Source organism: Haemaphysalis longicornis, unplaced genomic scaffold (assembly GCF_048455015.1).
Source record: "Haemaphysalis longicornis isolate Haplotype H1 unplaced genomic scaffold, Haemaphysalis longicornis Haplotype H1 scaffold_12, whole genome shotgun sequence".
Lineage (NCBI taxonomy): Eukaryota > Metazoa > Arthropoda > Arachnida > Ixodida > Ixodidae > Haemaphysalis > Haemaphysalis longicornis.
The window spans coordinates 98,982,490-99,007,300 of NW_027526225.1; the positions used below are offsets into that span (position 1 = coordinate 98,982,490).

A 24,811-nucleotide genomic window follows, 5' to 3' on the forward strand; every position below is an offset into this window, starting at 1 on the left:
CTAACCATAGCACCAACCACAGCCGCAGCAGTTTTCGTTGATGCTGAAAAAGTAGAGCTCCGTCATAGAATAGCTGCGTGCTCTTTAGCAAGTAGCCCTCTGACGCAAGCATGGAAAAAAAAAAAAAAAAAAAAACTTGACGTTGTTACACAGGGGGAGGCAAGGAGACAGTATAATATAGTGTACTAAAATAGAGACAGGGAGAAAAACTTGGACAAAGTAGAGGTCAACCACACTTAATGTGCGAACAAAATTAGTTGTAGTTTGAACGCTTTGTGCGAACAATTTTTTGTTTACACACGGCGTTGGAAAAAATCGTCTTTATATGTTTTCCGCCCTTTTCGCGCACTTGCCACTTGTTTCGTTGGACCAACCCGGGCCACGGCGGGAAACTCCATGTGGCGGAAAGTGGCTTTTCAAAAGTTTACGTGCGAACTGCAAATTATTTTGTTCTTGTTCGCACCCTGTGTGCGAATCAAAACCAAAGTTGTTCGCACGTGTTGTGCCAATTATAAAGTAATGTTGTTCGCACGTGGCGTGCGAACCAAAAATGAGCTCCATGGGGCGTGCGGATAGGGACATTCCAAAAGCCATCTGCTAGAGGTGACAAAAATTTTATTGAGCATGAGTGATAGCATTAAATAGAATAAACCTTAAACTGCCTATATTTGCTTTGTAACACCTTGTGTAATTGCCTCCTTTAACTTGCAGTGAAAAGAGTGGCTAAGCCTAGAACGGCCAATCCACTCCAGAGCTGTAGCCGATACAGCAGCCAGTTTTGATTTTCGGAGTTCACGGCGTCGGGTCTCCTGTCACGAATTATTTCTTTATTCTGCGGTTGCTCTAGAGCTAAGTAAATATGGAGGTACGTCTTTATTTCTTTAAGCTAGATCGCGGTCGATTCTTGAAGCTTCATTCTTTACCCTTGTCGCTTTGTTTCAGAGGGAAGAGAAAGCGCTCGACATAGCTCTTGACGCAATGATTAGTCGGACTCAGGACCTGAAAAACTCCATTGCCGCCTTCATTGTCAAGCTCGAGATGGAGTACGAAACGCTGCAGTGGTGAGCTTCCTTTTTGTCGCAACACGTTGAAGACGATGATTGCATACTCGCGGGTGGCCCAAATCGTGGTTACGTCGAGGGCTAGTACTCTGCTAGAAAATGCTAAACATTACTCTTGTGTTCGCAGGCCATCGGTACTCAACAGCTTCGCGCTGTTGTCCGGCCAGCTGAATACGCTAATGAAAGTTTTACGCAACGACAAGACCCCGCCACTCAGGAATCGGATCCTACTGCCTCTATTCCTCAACCCGGAACGCGATGAAGACCTTGCTGTAAGTTTTCCAGGGTTCTGCACTGAGCGAGTGCCGAGGAATCTTTGTAAAATATCTCGAGCTGCAAGCACATAAAGAACCAGTTTTGCTTTGGGCATTTGTGGTTCCATAAGTGCAATGGTAGACAAATCTGGCGTTCTTTTCTTCGCAGAAACTAACCGAGAATCGCATCCAGTTCTTCAATCACGAAGTGGTGCCCGACTATCTGCGCACCAAGCCAGACCCAGAAGTGGAGGCGACAGAGCTTCAGATCAACAACAAAGCCAACCAGATGTCGCTGGACGCTGCCCAGGCATTTCATTCGTCTTGCTTGGATCACTGCAACATTTTGAAACTCGGATTCTTCTTAAACATGTGTGCATGTGCAGGCTAGTCTCCTTAGAAAAACGGCTCAACACAAAAAGTGATCAAGGGTAATTCTTCCGTGGCAGGAATTGGTCAAAAATGGAATGTGATGACCATGATAAAGTGCCTGCCTGGGCATAATTGAGTTTCATGAAAAACTTGTTCTGGAGTGAAGTGTTCTTTAAGAACAGTCCGCTATGCTTCTTGGCTTTAGCCACTGGACATTGTAAAGGGTACGTTAAGGAGAAGAGAGTTGAATTGGGGCAACTTTACGGTGTGTGTATGGCCAGACCGGTTTTACGCTGCAGCGAGACATGCATTTCACTCTGATAAAATCCACTGTGCGAAGCAACAGAGGCAATTCGGAACACAGGCTGCGCTCACCTGTAGCCTACTTTGTACCATGTACTTTTTCTCGGTAATCTGTGTTTCGCGTTACCTTCTGTCCAAGCAGTTTCGTATAGAGCCACAGGAGGCTTAATTTAGGTGTTTGTGTAGTGTTCCATGGCCGTAAGTTCACAGGGCCAACTGGCATCCATGTTTGAAAATTGTGCACACAAAGAAATGATTCAGTTGCAAGTGTTTCCGAGGACAGCAAAGAAAATTTGAGTTCCGTGCACCCCCTTGCTGCTTGTCTTTGCAGAAGCAAATAGCTTCACTGAACAAGATTGTGAACACCATTGAAACAGTGCTCAAGGCCACACGTGAAGACTGGGAAAGCACGTCAAGTAAGCAGCACTCCTGCAAGCTTGACCTTTTCTTATAGTTTGGTTTAGGTGGCCAACCTTGGCACTTTTTACTGGCGATGAGGTAATCTGGCAAAGGAACAAAAGTGAATGCTCTTACTGTGTAGTTGCATTTAAATCGCACATTTTGTTGTTTTTCTGTCTGCGAAGCCACACTTTCCCGAACATAAATCCAGATTTTGAAACATTGTTTCCCAAAGAAGTGCTTGGGCTGTTGTGCAGGCCAGCGGAGCGCCCTGGCCCAGACGTCGTCGCCAGCGGACACCAACGCCCTGATCGGCGCCCTGAGCATGGGCAAGGGTCTGCGTCCAAGCCTTGGTTCCCCAAAGAGCCAGTCGCCCCTGCCCAGTGGGCAGCAGAGGGGGGCCAAAGCCTTCGCCAGTGAGGATGCATGCCATATGCGTTCCATTTCAGGTCGCGACCAACCTCTCCGCTTTGCTTGCCGGACGATGCTTTGTTCTGGATACTTTTGGTCTCAATGTTAGTGTCATTCAATAGAAAAACATTTTAGTGAGTGATGAATGCTTAACCCCAACTTAGAAGTACTTGCATTTCAATTTGAAGATTGCTTAAGACAGCCATGTACAAAGTCAAGCTTTGTTTTGGTTGTATTCATCAAGCATTTGTGCTTGCGGCAAAACATATTTCATAAAAAAAAAAATAGTGTAGCTTCCGTTCAAAGAAAAATATACTAAAAGAAACAGACAATTGTGCTGTTGTATGTTGTATTTTTTTGCAGGCAAACTAAGCAAGCGATATTGCAGGACGCTTAGACAAAACCATAATTAGGCAAGACCATAAAATCTGACATACCCACAAAGTTTAAGCGCAAACTTGCTGGTGGCTTAGGCGTAATTTTTTCTTGTAGAGCAAAGAAATGTAAAATGCGCAGTGCAAACTGGCCTTCTGGCAAATGCATTTGTTGCTGCACAAGTAGGGGGTTAACTGCTAAACAGCATTCCCATAGGTGCACTTGTTGGGCTCCTCAGCACAAGGCACCCATCATGTATAGTGGCTGTTCACGTCGTGATCTGGTTAAGGGGACGGTTTGTACGATAAGGTGCACTTAAGGATGACTTCTTTTTCAAGTGGGCGGCTGGTTGGTTTATACTGGCAATAAGAGTGTAGGCACAGATCAACAGTGATATGTTAAGTTACTCCGAGACGACGTTGGAGCCTTTTCTCTCCTTGCGCCGCCACTTGTTTGATGCTCTCACAATGTAGCGTTTGTTCCCTTTTGTTTTCTTTTTAAGGTTATGACAATGTTGGTGAGTAAAAGAAAATCTGCAATTGCGTTTTTTGTGTGTGTGTGAGAGCTTTTTGTCATGCTCCTAGTAAGCAAGGTTGAAATTTTCACTCGTGCAATACTCCTGTACCAGTAAAATGCCGGTCAAATCCAGGCCATAAGGTCACTTTCACTTCGTTGCATATTGCAATAGAGATGGATTCGCCATTGGCGTACAGCACATTTTTGCCACTCGGGCAGGGCAGAGAGACCACAGTGTGAACAGTTGCATGTACCGTATTTACTCAATTCTAAGCACCCCTGTTTTCCACGATCGCGATGCACAAAGTGACAGGGGTGCTTAGATTCGAAAAAACCTATATTACCGGCCCCACACTGCTTTTTTTGCGGCCATATCTTGAAGAGACTGCCGCAAGGAACAATGTTTTATTTGGCAAACATTCAAAAGAAAAATAGGTACACGAACCCACGGCTTATGTCCGGTACTCCGTCACCCTCACTACCATTTCGAGTCTGTTGTGCAACTTGGACAGCAGGCCGTTTTCTGTTCGATTGAAGTAGTTTGTAATTGAAAACTTGATAAATGACTTGGCCACAACGTCAACTTGGCTCGCTTCCACGAGTCTCTGAAATCCACTTTGTGATGGTTGCTCTGAAATCTACCTTGTGATTCGCAAGCAAAATTTCTTTCCAATTTTTGGTTATGAGTAGGGGAGGTTGCTTAGAATCACAAAAATACGGTATATGCCACTGTAGTTGTGCTAGCCACAGCAATTTCATTCCCCGCTGTAGCTTAGGAACAATGTATACCAGTCTCAAAGAGTAGAAATCGTAAGGCCCCAAGCTCTCAGTCACATGCTTGCACCTGGCTAAGCCACTGGCACGGTGGGATACTGACGGTGCTTCCTCTGCCTTGCAGTGCACCCGACTGCTGGCAAGATGCCCAGCGCCATCAAGACCAACATCAAGTCTGCCGGCGCTTCTCATCCGTATGGGAGGTGATGCCACCAATAAAGCTGCTCACCCGCTCTCCCCCACTGCCCCTGATGCTGGCACTGTGCAGGGCCATGCTCTAGTGTCTAGGGCGACACCAGGGCTGATTTCCCATTAGCCGTCTCACACAGATCATGGCTCCTGCATTTGTTGCCAAAAAACTGCCACTCCATCACAAAGCTCAAACCACATTGAAGCGTGCGACCATTTTCGAGGTGACCTGTAATGTCATTTTACGATACTTTCGACCACTACCAATGAGCTGCAAAGCTGCATAGAGCGTAGCGGAAGCTTAAACCACACCTATGCTATGTAGCCGTTGGTTACAAACAAATCATTTCGCAACTGTCGGCACTCGTCACTAGCGAAACCACCACTGCAGCATTTCTTGCATCCAGCGTCGCCTGACTTGTATGGTGTAGACTGTAGTCTTTCCACTTGGTTGCTGTTTGCTTTAACATTGATGCTGCTCCCGTAGGCGTGACCTGTGATTGCAAAAGGGCTCAACTTGAATGTTCAAGTATGAATAACACTTGTGCCCAATTCTATGGAGTATGGAATAACAACCAGGCCAATGGATCGCGTTGCTGAAGCAGTTACTGTCGCAATAAGCAGAAACCAGCTCAACTTTGGGACGGTAAGATGGAAGCCTGCTCCTGCTGGACCACTAGTTCCAAACCTCTCTTGTTCAAAGCTGAAGGAGAAGCCTAGTTCCTTCCTGCTTTATTTAGCCAAGTCCTAGACTCCAACGGTCCTGGCTGCCATCACGAATGCACCCCAAGACCATGCAACGTGCCATCATCATTCTCTTCTTCACTGCTCTCGCTAGTGTCTCGCTGCTGCCATCAGGTGGCGCAATGTTGAACAAACTTGCATCAACAGCTAGTGGACACTATGTTTTCCTTTGTTGAAGTACTTGCGTTACAAGTGCCACTTATGTGTGCATTGCATCAATTTTCTAGTCTCGTTTCATAAAAGTAAATGCTAATTTATCAGCATCTGCCCAAGCCACTGCATTAGCATTTCTAGCTTGCTCCCAGGTTAATCCCAAGCTCTGCTTGGAATGCAGGACTAGCTGTGAATTAGTTCAATTAGCTTGGGCTAGCGATACAGCTACAAAAAGCTATACACACACAAAAAAAAAAACATCCATTGCTCTGAACTCGTGATAACGGAGTGCTGACATGAAAAACTAGGTTCAAGTTGTGCTGGTGAGCTGAACAGGCCTGATAAATTATGAACTTTATGGAATGCTCTACTTCTTGGCCTTGCAATCTTCATGTTGCCAGCTTTTTTTTTTTTTTTTTTCTCCAGATCACTGAACTGAGACCAAGCTTGCAGCAGGAGGCATTGCTGGCTTCTCACCTTTTCTTTAGCGAGGACACACAATCTACGGCACATATATTTTGTTCTTTCCTGTGTATTGCGCTTGTGTCAGCAGAGCTAAGCTCCTCACAGTTTTGTTAGTCTCTTTCATTGTATTTAAGTTGCTATGAGTGAAAAAAAAGCTTCTATGGACATGGTTAACATCTGCTTTAACAAGAGAGACACTTGTGGAAACTAAACTGAAAGGCGACAAAGCTACGTGGCCTATAATCGATATCACAGTGTCAAATTTTGATTGTGATGCTGCCCACTAATTATGCCTGCTTCTGATTTTTCTTTAAGGTGGTGATTCTTAGTGGGACAGCCAGGCGACGTGCAGCATGGCTATTCCGTGCGTTGCTGTATGCCCATGTGCAATCTGTTTATGTGAAAATCGTTAATAAAATGTGTACGTTAACAGGTGCACCAACTTGTCCGAATGGCTTACCAGCATTCAACTCGTGGCGCAGCGCACAGTTGTGTGAAAAATGAAGGCAGGAGTGGTCACGACTTGGACAAGCTGTCGCTGCCATTGCATCAACGGATTGTGTGGGAAAATACAATTACCTTCGATTTCTGTTTGAGCTCGTGTGAGACATCTAGGAGCGGGAACACGTAATGCCACTCCGCTCACACCAATTTAGCAAGGAACCACTGCTGCGACAAAACATTATATTTTTCGAAATTAAGTATTGTTCCTGTTGTGCGGCAAGAAAGTCACTGGTCAGGTAAGTGATACGACCAAGGAAAAAGCACTGTACACGAGTATAAAACGCGTTTCAACGAATCTTGTAAAAAAAGTTCCGACGAGGCAGCGTTATAATTCATTCGGCGGCTTTCAGAGTTCGTCCTTCTGCTCCGGCTCGGCTGCGGCAGAAGCGTCCAGCGTCTCGTCTAAGCACCCGTGGTCGCCTTTACGGAGCACACGTCTACGACACAAGTAGGTACTCAGCGGTTCCTCCTGGCGGTCGAAATACCAGCGCTCGATGTCGGCCTCGTACTGCTCGAGCATGGACTCGCACTGGTTCTTCAGGTGGGTTACCTCGGCCGGCGGGGTGTCCCACAGTTCGTACGGAATGCCCAAATCCACTTTGACGCCCTTCGCCACGAGGTTGTTGAGCGCCTTGAACGTGTTGCTCGTGCCCTTGGCGAAGCGCGTCGAATCTTTGCGCTCCTTGTGGATGTTGTACTCCAGCAGCCGATCGCACACACCATCCAGCGATTCGACCAGCCTTAGCTCGGACACCACGTATTTCTTCTTCTTGCGCTTGCCGTCGAGGCTGTATCCGGTCTCGATGACATCGTGCGTCTTGCCGGTCTCCCGCAGTCGCGCCTCCAACTCCACTGCCAGATACTTGCAGGCTTCGCACCTGGAGGCATACTTCACGCCGTAATTGGCCTCTTCAAAGCTCTCCTCGGCGTCGACCAGCAAAGCGCGGTGAGAGATGCCGACAAGGAGCAAAACACCGCGCATGGTTTCTCTACGAGCGCTTTCGATCACGGGCCGGACGTACGGACGTTTCCGCAAGCCGACGGGTGAACACGAAAACAGGAAGGTGAACCAACTACTTGCGGTCTACTACTGGATTTCTTAAGAGCGCGCACACAGCGGACAACTGCCCAGAACCAAGTATTTCTTTCTCTATGCCAGAACGGCTGCGAATGAAGTTCGCATCAGATAACGACCACGATAAAAGCGCAACGTTGAATCAGCGCGTCAGTCATGGCGGCGTGGAAGCAGCGGATACGCCGGTCGGAGATCCGTCCGTGCGTAGTAAACTCCACTGCGGATTGCACATTTCGCTTAAAATATTAATAAACGTGTTTTTGCTCTGGATCTCCGGCACTGAGCGTCTGCTCTCCTGCAGGTCGCAATCAGCTGTTCAACAAACCACTGCCTGAAACATCCATGGCCTGAAAGAAGAAAAAAATGCGTACAGGGACGCCCGGACGCAGAGGCATATGTGTACTAAAGCAACTCCCTGATGTGTAACGAAAGAGCGAAGCACCGCCGGCACCAGCCGGCACCGCGCTCTGGTGCTGCTTGAGGGCGCCTCTGTTCCAAGACGTGCTAAGTATCGCTTGCCGTCTGTCGGGGCCCTAGGCGCGAATTCGTGAAGTTTGAGTTCGAATAAGCATTGCAACGTCATTGTATGCAGTCCTTCTGCAAGTGCAGCGAGCGTAAATGCATGAAAATGCCTAAGTTGATGCATTTTCGTAGCAGATAAGCAATTTACCCTCCTGTTGCCACCAGTTTCAAGTATTGGCGAAATTTCACACTTCTATTCGGTGCACCCGGACAACTGTCGAATTCAAATTCCGCCGCTTCTAATTCCCCACTGGGCAGACCGTGCACATTTGTGACCATCTTCTACCTTCCACACCTTTGATTAACGGTGCTGCCTTGGACCCTGTCCACGCCTTGAAAAAATGCAGATTATCGGCAGGGGGAATGGGAATTGTACAAAAATAACTACAGGCTAAGGTGAAACAATGCCATCCCAGTCAAAAAAGACCATTAGGTTTCCTAATGGGACTCAATTGGACTTTGTCCCATTGTGTTTTCGATCCCATTGGGTTTCCCCAATTGGACTTAATTGGACCACCATTGAACCCGTTTGGTCTGACAAAACCGTTCGGGTCCCATTGGACCCAACAGGACCATTAAGGTCCCATTGGACCTTTAGCACCATTGAGGTCCCATTAGCTTTTTACTGGGGAGTGCGACCCCGCTAGCTATGATGCAGAGACAAACGAAAAATTGGACTATAAGCGTGATTAGGTGATTAAGCGTATCTCTTTATTGCATGCCTATTTACAGTAGTATAGTACAAAAAAAGGAATTAGGCAACGTTGACGAACTCATCATCTTCGCCTGCTGCATCTGCTTAATCGGCTTTTGCTTCATGTGCATCCGCTTCATCTGCGGTGTCCATGGCCTTGTCTGGCTGTTGGGTCCTGCAAAACAGTATGACAATAATTAGGAACTTCCGCAATATTTGCACATTTTCATATGTGTGTATAGCATTTCGTCTACGCGAAACAAACCACTGTTCGGCAGCACGCCGCCAGACCCCAACGAAGTACGGTGCGTGAGTACGCCGATGTGGACGGAACGCTGCGAAAGCTAGACATTCCGTTTCGATTCCATCTGCATGAAACATTCTCCGCGAAACTTCGTTTCATCTGTACGAAACGCGATGTGCACAGTCGTTAATCGGAACACAAAGTCCTGCATGTATTTGTGCTCAGTTCACACGTGGTTGCATCGATAGCGGCTTTACCAAACATTAATGCGCCGCTTGTTCACCTGCTTTGCTATTTATAATAAAAAAAAATTATCAGGAAAGAAAAAGCCTCCACAGCATCACGGTGAAAAGAAATGTGTACATACCTTCAAATGCAAAAATCCGAGCTGCGTAATGCGTGCACGTTCGTCACCTCGCCGTTCGTGAAGACAAGAATCCTTGAATACGAGCGACGTCGAAGGTGTCTTTACGTTCTAGCGCTCCACAGATGATGTCCTCGTAACTTTAAAACTAACAAATACAATATGTGGCACTAAAATTCACAAACACGGTGGCTGGCCGCCGAAATGAACGCCCGTGCCGGGGATCGTGCCGAAGCGAAGCGCCGGACATGGAAGAAGCCATTTTGCTTTGTCTTGCATACGAAACCTCCGCCGACTCCGCCAGGTTCATATTGTCAAAAAAGCATTATTGAGCAGTTTTAATTAATGTATTTCGTCTTAAAATTAGGGTAAAATTTTATAATGCGGGATTAATTATTTTGGTGATAGTTTTGATTTTGTAGGCTTTACTTTCCGCAGACATATAAAGTACGACACTTATCCTAAGAATCGGCCGTTGAATTGGCACCCAAACCAAATATGGCCGCTCCGCACAGCGAGATTAGAAAAATTAGAGGTGATGATGCGAGAGCTGACGCTCTCGAAACAATATTTTACTACTGCAGGCACGGAAGCATTCGTGCGGCGTTTTTGCTTGTCGCAAGCATTGCGGGCATCCACCATGCGCCGGCGGGTGCAACTCGTTAATTCTACCAGGAAATTTTTAAGCGCTACAGGGGCATTATTTTTGAGGCGTGCTAAACGCAAAATGCTTGCAGGTTACGTGAATCGAATGTCTTCTATTGGAATTTCTATTGGAATTTTTGCTAGGGTACTGAAGACACTCAATGAGGTCCAATTGGTTAAAGGTGAGCTTCACTGGACCACAATGGTGTCCCACAACTCTGGCTTATTGGACATGATAAGAATGACTGTATAGCCAATGAGGTCCAATTGGACCCACGCAAGCACCCGTTGACTCTTATTGTGTCTGTATGGTGTGGCCAGTTGGACACTATTGGAACACCTATAACCCCAAAGGTGTCCAACAGGATTTAGGGAAGTTTCTATTGAGTCCAATTGGGTCCCATTGTTGTGTCTTATTGGACCCAATGGTCTTTTTTGACTGGGATATATGTTGCAAGTGCAAGTAATGAGTAATGATCGACAGGTTAAATATGAAATTCCTTCTTGTTTTGACAAGCTCCAGGGGGATGCAAAGACTAACAAAATGAAAATTCAACAAAAAAGGTGCAGACACACCAAAACAAAAATCTAATTCCAGCTGCCAAAACACATTTTCCATAGGCTGTCTGCAAACCTCTTCACTGTATGCCTTGTGGTTGATTGTTTGTTTGTAGGGTTTAACGCGCCAACGCAACGCAGGCGCGATGAGGCGCGCCGTAGTGGAGGGCTCCGGAGTAATTTTGACCACCTGGGGTTCTTCAACGTGCGCCGAAATCTGGTACACACGGGCGTTTTTGCTTTTCGCCTCCATCAGAAAAGCGGCCGCCGCGGCCAGGAATCGAAACCGCGACCTCGTGCTCAGCAGCGCAACGCCTTAGCCACGGAGCCACCGCGGCGGGTGCCTTGTGGTTGACTTCCAGTGAAAGTACACCCTCCATTCTAATGCACACTTCAATGTGCATTGCATACGAAGCTACTACAACACATACCACGATTGCGTGTTTAAAGATACTAGAATTAAAATGCAAAAACAAGATGGCTTTTAACAAGTGCAGCGCTGCATGTATGTGCACACATGCATGCACACGCACACTTGTATACCACCTGTAGCAGCAGCAGAAGCTCTCATAAGAGAGAATTGCAGCAACTGCGGAAACAGGTATACACTTTCCCTTGCTGCAGTCGACTTGCAAGGTCTCCAATTGTAACCAATAAAATGCATTTGCCAGAGCCTGTTTCAGTGTTTTAGGAAGGCAACAGCAAGGCAAGTACCAGTAAACGCAGAATAAGTGCACCTGCAACCTTTTGTTGAGCAAGCACCTTTGAAAAGACAAACTGAAGCAGGCAGGCTGCCTCGGTGTCACGTGTGGCAAGCTTTGGTTCAGATTTGATCTCAATCAAATTTTCCACTGTGGTGCTCAAGTGCAGCCAAGTGCGGCTGAATGTGAAAGCTGTCACCTTTTCTAAGGGCCAGTGTACCAGCAGCCAGAACTGGTAGCTGGTAGCCAGTGTACCAGTAGCCAGCAGCCAGTAGCCATCACTGCCGCCGAACATGACTAGGGTCAACTGTGCATACGTTTGTAGCACCTCCTCCTGGGTGGCAACAGCCAAAGGCTCACTCAGATTATTTGCACTTGTTTGCCTTTTGTATGGTGCTGGTCGGCGCGCCAGCTACGACTTGCAAGTATAGACAAAATAAATACGGAACGAGAGAGGGATGCTCCAGGTACAAAGGTGCTGCCTGGGTTAAATTTGTAAGTTCAAACTTACACTTTAGGGCCCCCTTTTTTTTAACCTTTATTGCATCAGTGTGACTAAATATTTAAATGGGGCTTTTGGTAAACGCTTCTCATGATCAGGCCGGGTTCAGACTGTTGCCGCAACGGTTGTAATAACTTTAAAGAATGACGTCATTTCACGCCTCAGCCAACAGAACTGCGTGACACGCCGTTTTTTTACGTCCATAGATCACGATATGCCTTTTGTGTCAGTAGTCTGAACGTAGCCTTAGGTGTTTCTTAGCATTATAAGGTGTTTCTTGGCATTAGCACACACACAAGTCATAGTAGAAGGACCTCTTCAAAACATCAAAACAAACTTTAATGGAAAAACAGGCGTATGAAAACATGAACAAGGCACTGCCCATGAACTTGAGATGTGGCAGTTTGATCACAGTGAAAATGTTATTGGGTGCTACCAATAAACAAAATAAATACTTTGATCTATACAAAACTCTGTGGTGCCCAGTCTTTGGGATCGAAGCTGATTTGTACCATTCCGCTTGCCAGGACACGTGAGTGGGCTGCAACCTTCAACCTCAGGCCACAAATAAGCGCCCTGGTAGCTTTTCTCGTCGAGCCCCACTATGCCGACGAGCTGTCGCTCTCTTCTGGGTCTTGTGGGGGTCTCTGGGTCCCGGACGTCCCTGCGACGTCCCCCGTAGACTCGCCGCGGGACGTCCCCACGTCGTCCTCGGGAGGATCCCCCCCACAGGAGGCGGCCAGGGCCATCGCCTGCGCACGCTTGCGCTCCTCCCACGACTTCTTGACCCAGGGCTTGCGCTGCTTCTTGCGCCGGTAGTGCGACTTGGGCTTCCGGACCCGGGACGGGTCCGGGTACAGCTCGACAGAGTCGGGGATCTTCTGCGAGTCCATCAGGGCGGGCCAGAAGAAGTACGACAGGAAGCGGGCGCGCATGGTGTCGTAGTTGCGCCGGGCCTCCCGCAGCTCCCGGCACCGCCTGCACGGCTCCTCTTCGGCGGCCGGATCCCCGCCGCCCACTGGCAGCGCTTCTTCCAGCTGAAGCCGGGATGAGCAGTCGGAGCAGCGCACGTCCTCCTCCGTGTCCGCGTCAAAGGCGGCCGCCAGCTCGGGGTACGAGGCGTAGTCGTCCAAGACGCTCAGGCACTCCGACAGCCGGCCGTTGGCAAAGCGGTCCACCAGCCGCCCAAAGGTGGCCACGGTCGTCTGCAACCGCAGGGGGAGAGGAGAAGCCAACCTAAGCATCACCACCAGCCACCATACCGCTTTGACTGCAGCTCATCCCCGAAATGAGTACTTTTTCGTCACCTCTCCCACTTCCCTCTCCACTAACATCCCTTCCATAAGGTCCACCCGCCGACTGAACTCCGCATCACGTCACCAGCCCAAGCAACTCCAACGACATTTAGAGCGAATGACATTAACTGTGGATGCCACTAGTTTGGCACTACACAAAAATACTGAATGATATTTACACAGACGGCATTCGGCAGTCGAATGAGCTCGCGGAACACATTCCCATTTGCTTCGAAACGGGATAGGTAGCCTCGACAGCAGTGATCTGCCACTCAACAAGGAAGTTTAATAATAAACTGCAAAGCACTGCGTCTGAAACCTACCAGTGAAGCAATATTTTCCCCTGAATGTTGTTTTATTTAGGAAAAAAGAAAAAAGAAAACAGCACTGTTGCAAAGCTCTATCACATTCGCTGCTATCCAGGTACGAATCCGTTACTTACCGTATTTGCACAATTCTAACGTGCACCTCTTTTTGCTGAAAGTAGGCTTCAAATTTGTGTGCGCACGGCACAAAATACTTTTCACGCATGGCTTCCCCGGCCCTGAGCACCGAATTTTTTTCGAGAGCTTCAAAACTGCAATAGGGGAGTATGGAAACACTGTGGGATGATTACCTGCACAAACTGATGTCTGGAGGCGCTAGGCCATGCTTTGACCACTCCGGGCGCATTTACGCGTCCAGATTTAAGGAAGAGGGGGGAGAAAGCAGCAAGTGGAAGAACTGAGAGAGCAGCCCACCTCGTTGGGAGGCAGTAGGGGCAGCACCAGGTCCCCGGGCTGGAAGTCCTCGGGCACGCCCAGCACCTCGTTGCGGAAGAAGTCCTCAAAAGCGGGCACCGTGGTGGCACCCACCGTCCGGGGATCCACTGGCGGTGGCTCCAGCCCGTGCAGGTCGTGCAGCACTGCGGGCCAACACAGCACGAGCCAACACGGCTCCACCAAAGGGGTCGGGACTCGGGATCTAACAAGCACACCAGCCACTTGCGCACACCACGGCTCGACCTGTGTACTTCCTTTTTTTTTTAAAGTTTGATAATTTTTGGTACGTCAGCTCAATACGTCACCTGCTTGACCCTTCACTCCCAATACTACTGCAAATATATAAAGGCTTGACATAAAGAACTTTAGCCTACAGCGGAGCCGACATCCCCATTTATGCAACAACCCGCATCTAGCGACGAGGCAGTACCATGGAATACATGCAGGGGTGAAACAGGGTCAATGTGTTTGGGAGCAGTCCTGGGAGCAGGCATGATTGCCTTTTGTAGCAGGCTTTTGGAGCAGTCAGAAAGGCCGTCTGGCAGGGGCTTGACACAGCAGCCTGGGCCAGCCCCCTGGCAATTAAGTTTAATCTATTTATCTACTATATTAGGCATTCTAACGTGCACTAGAACCTGCTCCGAACCAGGAAGGCAGTTGTTGCACTATATCTCGAAACTTACAATATGCGGAGTTATCTACATTCGGCCCCAGCGAGTATGCCGCGTTATCACCGTTCAAAGGGTAAACCTCACACGCAGAGTCGAAGGGGATCAGATAACAGGCCTCGCTTTGCGTCAGGTAGGTGGCAGTGTCAAGCAAACAAACTCACGGCGGCACTATAAAACAAGGCATTTGTTTGCACTTTTTCTACTGAACAGCAGTTTCCCTGTATGCGAAGCAGAACACAGCTTAATTTGTCTTCACCGGTCACGGATGGGGTTGCGAGAGCCGACGAATGTACCCCATAGACTACGATACGGGAGTGTGTTAGACGACATAGTTAAAGGGACACTGAAGTGATTTGTAAACAATGCGGGATTACGAGCGCAAATTGTAGTCCGGAGTCCCTAGGCCCTGTTTCGACCACTCTGAGCGCGTTTACGCGAATTTATTTAGTAGAAAAATCAATTCGAAAATGCTGTCCTCCTCTCTGCACTCTCGCCCATTTTCTGTGGCGTTTTCGTGTGACGTCAGCAGGAGAGGAGCTGGCAATTGGCTGCGCTACTGCACGACTCGCCGACATTCCGCGACCGAGTCAGTCGGCCCAACGTTTAGTCCGCCGGCCGCCGACGGGTCGTCGCAATTTGCTCGATCAGTTGAAACTAAGCCACAACACGTTTGTGAATGGAAGAATGTGCCTTTCTTTACTTCGTTAGTTAGTACACTGTATCTAGTTCCAAGTCAAGGTCGCTTCACACAAGCGCACATGCGACGCTTCGCTGTCTGGTACGCCAGTAGGAAAATATAAGGCCTCTTGAGGAGGCTCTTGAGGGGGGAGAAGAGTCAGCGAAGTCAATATATGTACTAAGGAAATAAAATCAACTGATATTTTTACCGTACAGCGTAAAACTAGGGTGCGGGAAGCACTTTTTTGCGCTGAGCGAACAAGCAGAGCGGTCAGCAGCACGACTACGCATCTGCGAACGCTTTTCCGTCTAAGAAATGCAATTGCTAGATGTGAGCTATTTTGGAAACTCGGGGGACGCTTACTGCATGAGCGCAATACAACAAAAAGTCGCCTAAGCTGCTTGAAATACTCAAACTAAATGAAAGTGTAAACTGGTTATACATTATATACCTTATATTTGCAAGGTCACCACGGCTCTTGTGGCCGAGTGGTCTGGAGCGCTATGTATGTCATCGCAAATGTTTTGCCAGTCACAAGTTCGAATCCCCGCGGGTGCATGCTTTTTTTTATATATATAAGTTAACTTTTTCGTTTCTCGCGATGTTTTTTATACTGCGTTCACCTTTTTTTTTTTTTTTTTTGGCCCGCAACGTTCATTGCTCCATGAACTAGTCCACAGAACTCGTGCAGGCTGGCACTGGCGCTCTAGCGAGTTCTCGTTGGCGTGCTGTTGCCATAAGCACTGACTGCTTGCGGGCAGTGGGCACAGGCCAGAATCAACAGACCCTTGGCCTGGTGCGAACACGCTTCTTACGATACAGGCATGAGTGAGGCAAGCTCCAAATATGGGGCAAAGCGCATGTATTTGAGTGTCTGCGGGGATGCGGAGGGCGTTCATCATGGAGGAAGAAAATGTTAGGAGGGAGCATGACGTCAGGCGGCACAGCTTTGGCAAGCCAACCTCCTCTGACGCCGCATTCTCCTCTCCTCGGGCTCCTCCCGCGCAATGCATTATGGAAGAAGCACCACTCTCAGGCCCGCGGTAGCATTTAGTGGCTCCGGCTGGCTGCCGGTGGAGATGGAGGCGAGCGCCGTCACCGAAGGCGCCGTACAAGATTGTTCGCCAGCGTTGCGCTCCAAGCTTCGTATCGTGGAAGTACTGCCGCTGTCGCTGTTCAAAGCAAGGCGAGACTTCGATCGCCTTCTTACGAAGCACCCTCACGAGCTGCAAGCCGAATTTCACTTCTGACGTTGGATCGCTCGAACGCGCCGCCGTAAACATTCACAAGCATGGAGCGGCCTACAGCTGCGCGGTGTTTGCCAGGTGTGCTGTGACGATTGCGTTTGGCATTCTGCTGAGTTATCGCGCGTAACAAGTGTCGTGTTGGCGGGGAGGTGGTGAGACTAGCTTTGGTTTCGCGCGCGCTTTTGCATACGTTCGCCTTTCCGGTGCTCCGGCGTGATGGTACGTTTTTATCTACTTCAGTGCACTGGAAAACAAAGGGTTCAGAACCCTTATGTTGGGTGTGACCACCTCGCGTCGCAAGCAGTACTCCGGCTGTTTGTCCGCTGAGGAACGCTCAATCGGTGCGATACGTATATGAAGAAAAGAAAAAAAAAAAAAAAAAAAAAACGAATGCTAGATTACACCTGGGAGGGACCTTGCTGAATTGTGGACTGACTGCGCCTTGCCAATAAATGGTTAAAGAAACGGTTGAAATGGTTGATCTTTTCAACTTTGCCTGAGCGGCAAAGTTGAAAAGATCATTTCCACTTCTGCACGCGGCGGCGGCACACAACTCTCCGACTGCGGCGTGAACTTCGACGGGTCCGAAAGCTCAGTAAACAAAGATGTTTTCTGCCTCTCCCGTCCGACCACTTTGCCCGCACGATCAGGCCGCTGCGCGTTTCGGGTTGCAGGCAGAGCTGCGCGACTCGTCGCCGAAACTCGAATACGCGGACGGCCCGGCAACCAAACGGACAGACGCATGCACGCAGCGTCGGCGAAGGGCCACATGAGGCGCAAAGAACTACCGCTTGCCTGTCACGTGAATAGAACACCTCCCATCAGTCTTTCCTTTTTATTTTTTATGACTAGGCTTCACCATTGTCACGTGACGCTCCCTCCTAAACTTTTCTTTCCTCCATGGCGTTCATGCACATCGTAGGCCTCGGCTAGTGAATGCTACGATTCCAAGCCGTCCTGGGAGGCCTGTGTTATGCAGTTTACAGCCGACAACATGGCAGAAGCGCGGTACTACTATTACTGGGATATTGAGAATGGCCATCCAACGATGCCATCGGATGTCAAACATATTGTTTTACAGAACCGAAACCGAAACCGAAACTTGTTTGATTGCTAACCTTGGGCATCGTCCAATCACGGTGCCCTCTCCTCCCAACGTCACAGCTTAGTTGGTGCGGCCGCCGCAAACCGCGCATGGTAGTTTTTCTTCTTTCGCGCTTTGTAAAATAATTACCGATTAGTCAACCGGATAAACGATGAAAAGTGTGCTAATTTGCGCCAGTCTACGCAGTGCAAGCAAAAACGGGAGCGCGACAAATTCACTTCAGTGTCCCTTTAATGGTGGACCATCCTCCACACAAGCAAAGCTAACTCCAAAAGTTCACAGGAGAAAATGAGTGATTACCTCACAACAAAGATGAACCGCATTAACAAGCGAGGGGGGCAAAGCGTCCAAGTTTGGGCGCAATAGGGGCAGTTCAGTGCAGGATGGCGCAGGTAAGCAAGTTTGGCGCTCAAATGGCGCAAATGGCGCAGCTGTTCCACCCCTGTACATGGCATACAGGCAAGTTGAAATTGCACGGCACATAGCCACACAGCCCCACTTTAGACAGCACCTCACAAGTGATGCAGACCACCACGCAATCTCGACCGGCTCCCAAAGAAAAGAAGTCGCACTGGCAGTAAGCCGTACACACGTTGGTTCCTCCGCATCTCACCCACTCCACTCCTTGGTTTATCACCGTTGCGACCACAAAGCAAGAACCAGGATGCCCCTAAATTTTCTCCATAACCCCCTTTTTTTTTTTCTTTGTCACACCATCAGCCAGACTTTTGCATGCTGTGCTGCATTCATCCAACTCAGCACTTCGCCTTTCACTTCGAAGCTTTAGAGTTTCACACCTTCCTGCCCACCCTACTCAAATCGATAGTACACTATCGACGCCTTCAAGTTCAAATTTTGATGCTTTCCTACCCAAATCTCCTATTCCTATTCAACAACTACGGGCTACAACTTTTCCCCCACCCATTTTTGATTCCGAAGTTATTTGGCCCTCCTGGCAAGCCTGCTCCCACCACCCACTGGAAGGTTACGCAGTGCTCTGTTGAAGTGATAGGCAACAAAAGGGGGTCAGATAGAAGAAGCTGGCCACTGCAGGAGCACAAGTTAGACTCCTTTTGTCAGTAAAAAAGGATAGCCTGACTAATACCCCAACCTTCGGAAGTTTCACGCCAGACATCATCAGAAGAGAGCCCTCGGTTGTTTCTGCAGCACCTCGCCAGTCTGAAAACACTGGTGCTCAAGGTTCTTCGACAGTTTTTTGCGCACACACAAGGTGTGCATCAACCTAGTTACTCTGAGCAATATATATCCAATGCCTGTAACAACTTGCCAAAAGTATCACTCACTTTCCCCACTAGTAGAGCTCGACTATGGTGTGCATGGGAAGTCCCAGTTTCCTACCCACAAGGGAACGGAAGCTCACACTACGGTAGCATAAATAAAGATTTTCTGTTGGCAGCCCCCGACCCCACCGCTTGCTTCGTCCCAGTACTGAAAACGCGCATTCCAGACTCCACACTGGCCGATCTAAGGCAGCGCCTGCGTGCGCCCTGACCGTTGAGGATGGCCTGCCACTCCTGGTGCTCGTAGGCGGCCAGGCTGGGCGGGTAGGGCCGGTGCAGGGGCTGGGCGAACTGGGCGATGGCCTTGTTCAGGTTGCGGCTCTGCACGGTGGGCTGGGGCCGCAGGCTGCCCTGGTACTGCTTCAGCATGCGCTGGTACAGCGACAGGCACGCGTCACGGCTCACTGCGTCCTCCCGGCCCTGCACAGTGACCGGCCATCCCGCCTTACTCACACACCCAGCTTGTCCACACACCTATTCACACACCCTGTTTTATTCACACACCCAGCGTGTGCAGCTCAAACACCCAAAACTTAAAGGTGCGGGTCGACAGCCCCAACTTTGGTGCACTAAAATGTTGCCTACAGCACTACTGTCCATTGACACTGAGCAGGACGCGGAAATGAAAAAGGGGGCCGTGTAATGTGCTAGTGAACCATATCACTCCTCCCCTGTTTTTGGGATCACACAAGACACAACCAGTCAGAGTAAAGCTGAACGAGCGCCGACATGCAAATTCCGCGCTGAGATCACGAAGACATGTACCAGGAAGCTTCAACAGCAGTCGTTCCGTATAACTAGGGCTGTTCATTTTCGGGTAAAACCCCGATTTTACTTGATCCTCACACCCCAAACATGTTTCAGGAGCTTCAGGTTAAACCCGACTTCTCCCCGAATGAACCTTTCCAAAGGAGCGATCTGCGCAATTGTGGTCCGACGTTCCGCCGTTCTCAACCGGTACTCGCTGGAAGCAAGCGCACAAACGCACCTTCCGAAATCATTGAGTACCGTATTTACACGATTATAAGTCGACTCGAATGTAGGTCGACCCCCACAAGTTGCACCTTTCGCTCTCTCTCTCTCAAAAAAAAAAGTGCCACCTAGAAAGCTGTATCACAAAAAAAAAAGCTCTTCCGGCAACCCACACAGCGGCTCTACCATCAATGATCGATGGTAGCCGTGCGCTCGCTGTATGCGTAGTAGATGCTAAAAAATAAAAGCTTTTGTATAAGCACCCGGAATAACCATGTGCTGTGCGTTGAGCGGGAAGAACACAATCGCTGCAAGATGACAACCATCGAAGCAACCGGCAGCAGCCACTGCCGCGCGATACCAAAACAAACAACATGGCGGCTGACGGAAGCGGCTGCCATGTTGTTTGATTTGGGGTACGTTGACGCCGCTCATTGAATCAAGGGATTCGCTAATACTCATTTTGTTTATTAGGGACGAATAAAACGCTTCTTGACGCGTTTCTGCACGCGATTCATGCGCGTCGGTGTTGCACGGGCGACTTTTTCACGCCCGCGTCGCCGATTCCGCGCGCACGGCAGCTTCTAGTTCTACGTTGGTTTGACGCGTGACGAGCGCGGCAGTGGGAGGAGCCTGACGACTTGCCCCAATGGGGGAGGCGTGCTCTTCATGGCAACAGTTCAAAAGCGCTCGGGACAGCCAGCTGTCGCTGCTGGAGATGTTTAGGATTACCACAATGGCAGATATTTGATTGGCACTTTCCCTAGCAGCGCGGATGATGCTTTATAGTGTCGTTTTCGACCACATCATCAGCTCCTTTCTTGCACAGAAGCCTTCGTTTGTGCCTTCAGGGATATCTTAAAGAGCGGTCAGAAGCAATCGCTGGAGCTACGCGCACCTCTTCGTGGCTGGTGACGCCGCCATGTTGCCACCGCCGATCGCGCAGCGCGCAGCATGCGGGTGGTATTTGCGGCAGCGTCAGCGCGGCGCATTTTCGTGAGCAGAAAACGCCCCATGCGGTTCACACTTTATATCATAACCATGGGAACGAGGGTGCAAAGCTATCCACACCTCGTAGCACCCCAGATTTCTCGTTTCTCTTGCCGTTACTAGCGGTAGACTGCTCGATTTCGATTCTAAGTCGATCCCCCAACATTGGATTGTCAAATTTGAAAAAAAAGGGTCGACCTACAATCGTGTAGATACGGTATCAATATTACCCCAGCACCCAAAACGTCAGGCTGGAAAGTGCTACCCTGACATTGTTGTGCCCAGCTAATGGAAGCGGTGTTGTCGAGAGAACCTTCTCTCAGTTGAGATACGTTCAGCAATCAGACAGGCCTCGAACGAAGACCGACAAGTTGCGCAAGAAGATTACAGTAAAGTATATAAACAAGAATGAGGGAACAATGGGTGACCAGCTTTTAATGAATAAAGTGTTTCATTTGCTAGAAGTTATCAAGGCTATTTACGGTCATTATTTATTCATTTCTAAATAAATGCCAAATTTCCGAGAAAGAACCCTGCAGTCCCCCCAGATTACCAGCTTGAAATAAACAAATTTTACCGCGTTAGGAATTAAAAAGCTGGTGATACCCTCTAAAATAAACTGAGTGTATTATTAAAATAAACTTAGTACATCTATCAATTTAACCCGAAATAACCCCAATTATGGAATTGTTTCACAAAAACACCTGATTTCTCCCCAAATATCCATTCGAAAAGTAGCTCCCAATTTTTACCCCCCGATTTTGAGAAAGCATTAATAAGGGGGGCACATGGGTCTTTGGGACCGAAAAATTGCCCCAAAAAAAGCATCTTTTTAGGTATCACTTTTCTCTTGATTTGCACAGATTTTCCTCTGAAAATTCCGTACGTGGAACAGTACCAGGTGCTTATAAAAGCCATGGAGGCTAGATTTCATCACAAATAACAAATTTTCCCATAACTCCCCACTTTTTCGCCACGAGTGGTATCACAGTGATACGAAATTCTTGAGAGGTACATCCCAGCATGTAGTGCGGCTAGGAAAATAATTTCTTTTGCACTGTGAAACTGAATGTTTAAACCATGCGATATGGGAAGCACATTTTGCATTTTAAGTTTCAGTAGTTGTTTGATTAGAGTTATTTTTAATTGGTTAGCAGGAGTAGTTCAAACCTAGAAGTTAGAATTGATGTAAATGTGTATGGGATTGCAAAACAAAAAAAAAAACTGCTTCCCACATTTCATTCTCCACAACTTCTGGCATCTATTCATGCCTCGCTGGTAATGTTTTGTTGAATAGTTTTCTTCCTATTGTTCGCAAGAACAATCAGGGAATTTTTTAAATGAACTCTGAAACTAGTTACCTCACATCAAAACTAATTAGATACAAGAAAAACTGAACAAGCCCATGAAGTTTCATCAAAATCGGTTGGGAAGAAAAAAAAAAAAACAGATTCTAAGACCAGTGTGCCCCCTTAATAGGGAGCGGCGTATCTATGGCGACAGAGCATTCAGAGAAGCATGTCTCCCCGTCTGGGGAGGTGTTAACATCGGGGCGAACATTTTATGGCCACTTTCGTTAGTGGTGGGCAAACATTCATAGCCCAATTTTCCCCCACATCATCAGCGCTCTCCTGGCATGTGTAACTTTGTTCGCCCCATGAGTTACATTCTGATGAGAAGCAACAAGCTCTCACTGGATCACTATATGATTGCCACCGGTGCCATGTTGTTGCACCAACCAGAAGAGTAACGTCCCATGGTCTGTCTTACTGTGGTAGCCTCCCCAGTGATAGTTTTGCTGAAAGCGAAACTGACACGAATAACAGGTGTTGCGTACAATCATCTACACTACGACTGGCCTTATCATTGTGTCAATCCGTCATTATTGGGCCGATAGCAGTGGATTAAGTGCAACACAAAGATTTTGTGTCTGCACAAATCTTTGGGGCTAAAAAATTGCAATAGAAGAAAAAACACCCCTGGCAGATGCCGCTTTTGCAAAAACCAAAGCTCCTTTTCTTTCAGCCAACCCCACTCCTAGTCCCACAAGTTGGGTCGCGACTTCGTTTGTAACGCTGGCAACAGCCACCACGAACAGCGCGGAGGTGCTATCAGAGCGCAAGCGGCCGCCTCCCCTTGGGTGGCCCACCTTGCAGAGCATGAGTGCGGCGTGCCTCTGGCGGGCGGTGGGGATGAGGCGGCAGATGCGGCGGTAAAGCTCGCTGCGCCGCTCCGTGGCCGTCAGGCGGGGCGGGTGCACGGGCGGCGGCCGGGACCGGGACGCGCGGCCGACCGCATTAGGGTTCTCCAGGTCGGCCACCCGGGGCTCTTCCACGCCCAACACCTTGCGCAGGCGCTTGTAGCGCAGAAGCACCGAGTTGGGCGTGCGCCACGGCATCTCCTTCGCCACCTGCGACCGCAGCACGCAACTTGGTAGTACGCCAAAGGGCAACGCGCGGCCGACCAAACGCCAGAAACGATCCATGCGTGCCAAAGGGGAACATCATATCTGCACAGGTTCTGCTTCAGTTTCGTATTTTGGGGGGTTTGGTTAGCTGGGCTATCAGGTGCGCCGTAGTGGAGGGCTCCGGAATAATTTCGGCCACCTGGGGATCATAGAGTTTCATACTACTATATAATAGAGGGCAATCTGTCGCTGCAGTCATGGGCCGCCGTGGGCGGTGCCATTGCCGCTAGCGACGTTCCCCGCCTACTTGGCTTAGCTAGCCATAAGGCTTCTTTTTTGTCTTGAAGCCAAAATCAACAAAAAAGGGTAACATCTTTTTTTTTTCGTTCATCTTACATGAAGCTCCTACATAATCACTGACATAACCTACATAATCTTTTCGTTGGTTCAATTTTATAATAACAAAACAAATTTGATGAAGCTTCTACACTAACACTGTTGCATTTTTGCAGCCAGAGCCAACTTTTCAGCCTGTTCACAAGCCATGCCAAGGACAAGTGGAACGTGCCTACCCGGCACATGACAGAACGCTCGCCAAAGCACGGCTCCCATAGACAGTGGGCGCCAGATTTCCCTCTAGTGTATATTAGTATGATACTCTATGCTGGGGATACTCAACGTGCGCCGAAACCTGGACACACAGGCGTTTTTGCCTCTTGCCTAAATCTGAAATGCGGGCGCTGCGGCTGGGAATCAAGCCCATGTTCTTTGGCTAAGCAGCACGATGCCCTAACCACTTGGCCTCCGTGGCTCATAGGTTGTGCTATAACTACAGTTACACAGAGGTACACTTACATGTTTCTCAATTATAACACTGAAAAACACACACACATGCACACTGACACCGCAGAAACCTGCATTTTCTTAAATCAGACTTAGGAGGGCTTAATAAATAAAAAAAATCAAATGGCAGTGCACACCACACAAAAAAAATTTACAGGGTGTTTCAGCTAACTTTAGCCAGGGTTTAAAAACATGCCGATGCACTGTAGGACGACGCAACCAACTGCATGTTGTTGCTCACTTTTTTATGTATTGTCTCACGCTACTTTTCGTATATTGCTTAATTAGTCAGTTTTATTTAGCCAACTTTTCAACCAACGAAGCTGAGTAAAAACTCCCAATTAGATGAAATGATCCTTTCCATATTTCACCCAAGCTGACTCGTTACCATGACAGTGTTGTTAGCTTAAGTCGCAGAGCGGTTTGCAAGACGTCCGAATAAGCAGTTTCTGTCTTTCTATTAAAGTATTAGTGTTTTTCACCGTACTGAAGATGCCCGCAAAATACAAAAAAGCACGACGTGACATGCCGGCTTGCGCGCTTTGATTGCAGTGCTCCCAAACCTTCTGCGTATAAACAATCATAGGTGCGCAGCACTTCGAACAAGTTTTCTATCGTGTTTTATAAGCAGCTCAAGCTCGGTACAAGCTGAACAGAAAACTTTATAATAAAAAAAGTTGTCAACATATTACCTTGAACTTTTCATGGTGTTATC

At 48.4% G+C, this 24,811-nt stretch overlaps 3 protein-coding genes across 5 annotated transcripts in view; 1 reads left to right on the forward strand and 2 right to left on the reverse strand.

The window, feature by feature from the left end:
- The first annotated feature begins 713 nt into the window (after positions 1 to 713).
- Med8 (mediator complex subunit 8) lies at positions 714 to 6,436 on the forward strand. 3 transcript variants are annotated; one of them, XM_077693860.1, is made up of 8 exons: positions 714 to 865; positions 943 to 1,061; positions 1,189 to 1,333; positions 1,485 to 1,625; positions 2,322 to 2,406; positions 2,647 to 2,805; positions 4,590 to 4,668; positions 6,332 to 6,436. In XM_077693860.1, the coding sequence occupies exons 1-8, from the start codon at positions 860 to 862 to the stop codon at positions 6,336 to 6,338; spliced, it is 741 nt and encodes a 246-aa protein (XP_077549986.1). In that variant the 5' UTR covers positions 714 to 859; the 3' UTR covers positions 6,339 to 6,436. The 3 variants fall into 3 exon arrangements, with proteins under 3 accessions (XP_077549986.1, XP_077549985.1, XP_077549987.1); XM_077693859.1 differs by lacking the exon at positions 6,332 to 6,436 and adding an exon at positions 5,978 to 6,005; XM_077693861.1 differs by lacking the exon at positions 6,332 to 6,436 and having other exon boundaries at positions 4,590 to 4,702.
- A 250-nt stretch (positions 6,437 to 6,686) lies between these two features.
- On the reverse strand, positions 6,687 to 7,992 carry Cnpyb (FGF signaling regulator protein canopy b). Its single transcript, XM_077693862.1, has one exon. The coding sequence runs from the start codon at positions 7,500 to 7,502 to the stop codon at positions 6,867 to 6,869; it is 636 nt and encodes a 211-aa protein (XP_077549988.1). The 5' UTR covers positions 7,503 to 7,992; the 3' UTR covers positions 6,687 to 6,866.
- Positions 7,993 to 12,142: 4,150 nt separating this feature from the next.
- The window catches only part of LOC144163067 (uncharacterized), a 30,834-nt gene continuing 18,165 nt past the window's right edge, over positions 12,143 to 24,811 (reverse strand). The window contains exons 9-12 of the mRNA XM_077693864.1: positions 22,996 to 23,256; positions 19,097 to 19,304; positions 13,861 to 14,024; positions 12,143 to 13,030 (exon numbers count right to left, since the gene is read on the reverse strand). Of these exons, the coding sequence (XP_077549990.1) occupies positions 12,428 to 13,030; positions 13,861 to 14,024; positions 19,097 to 19,304; positions 22,996 to 23,256 (1,236 nt within the window). The 3' untranslated portion in view covers positions 12,143 to 12,427. The remainder of the gene's footprint in view (positions 13,031 to 13,860; positions 14,025 to 19,096; positions 19,305 to 22,995; positions 23,257 to 24,811) is intronic.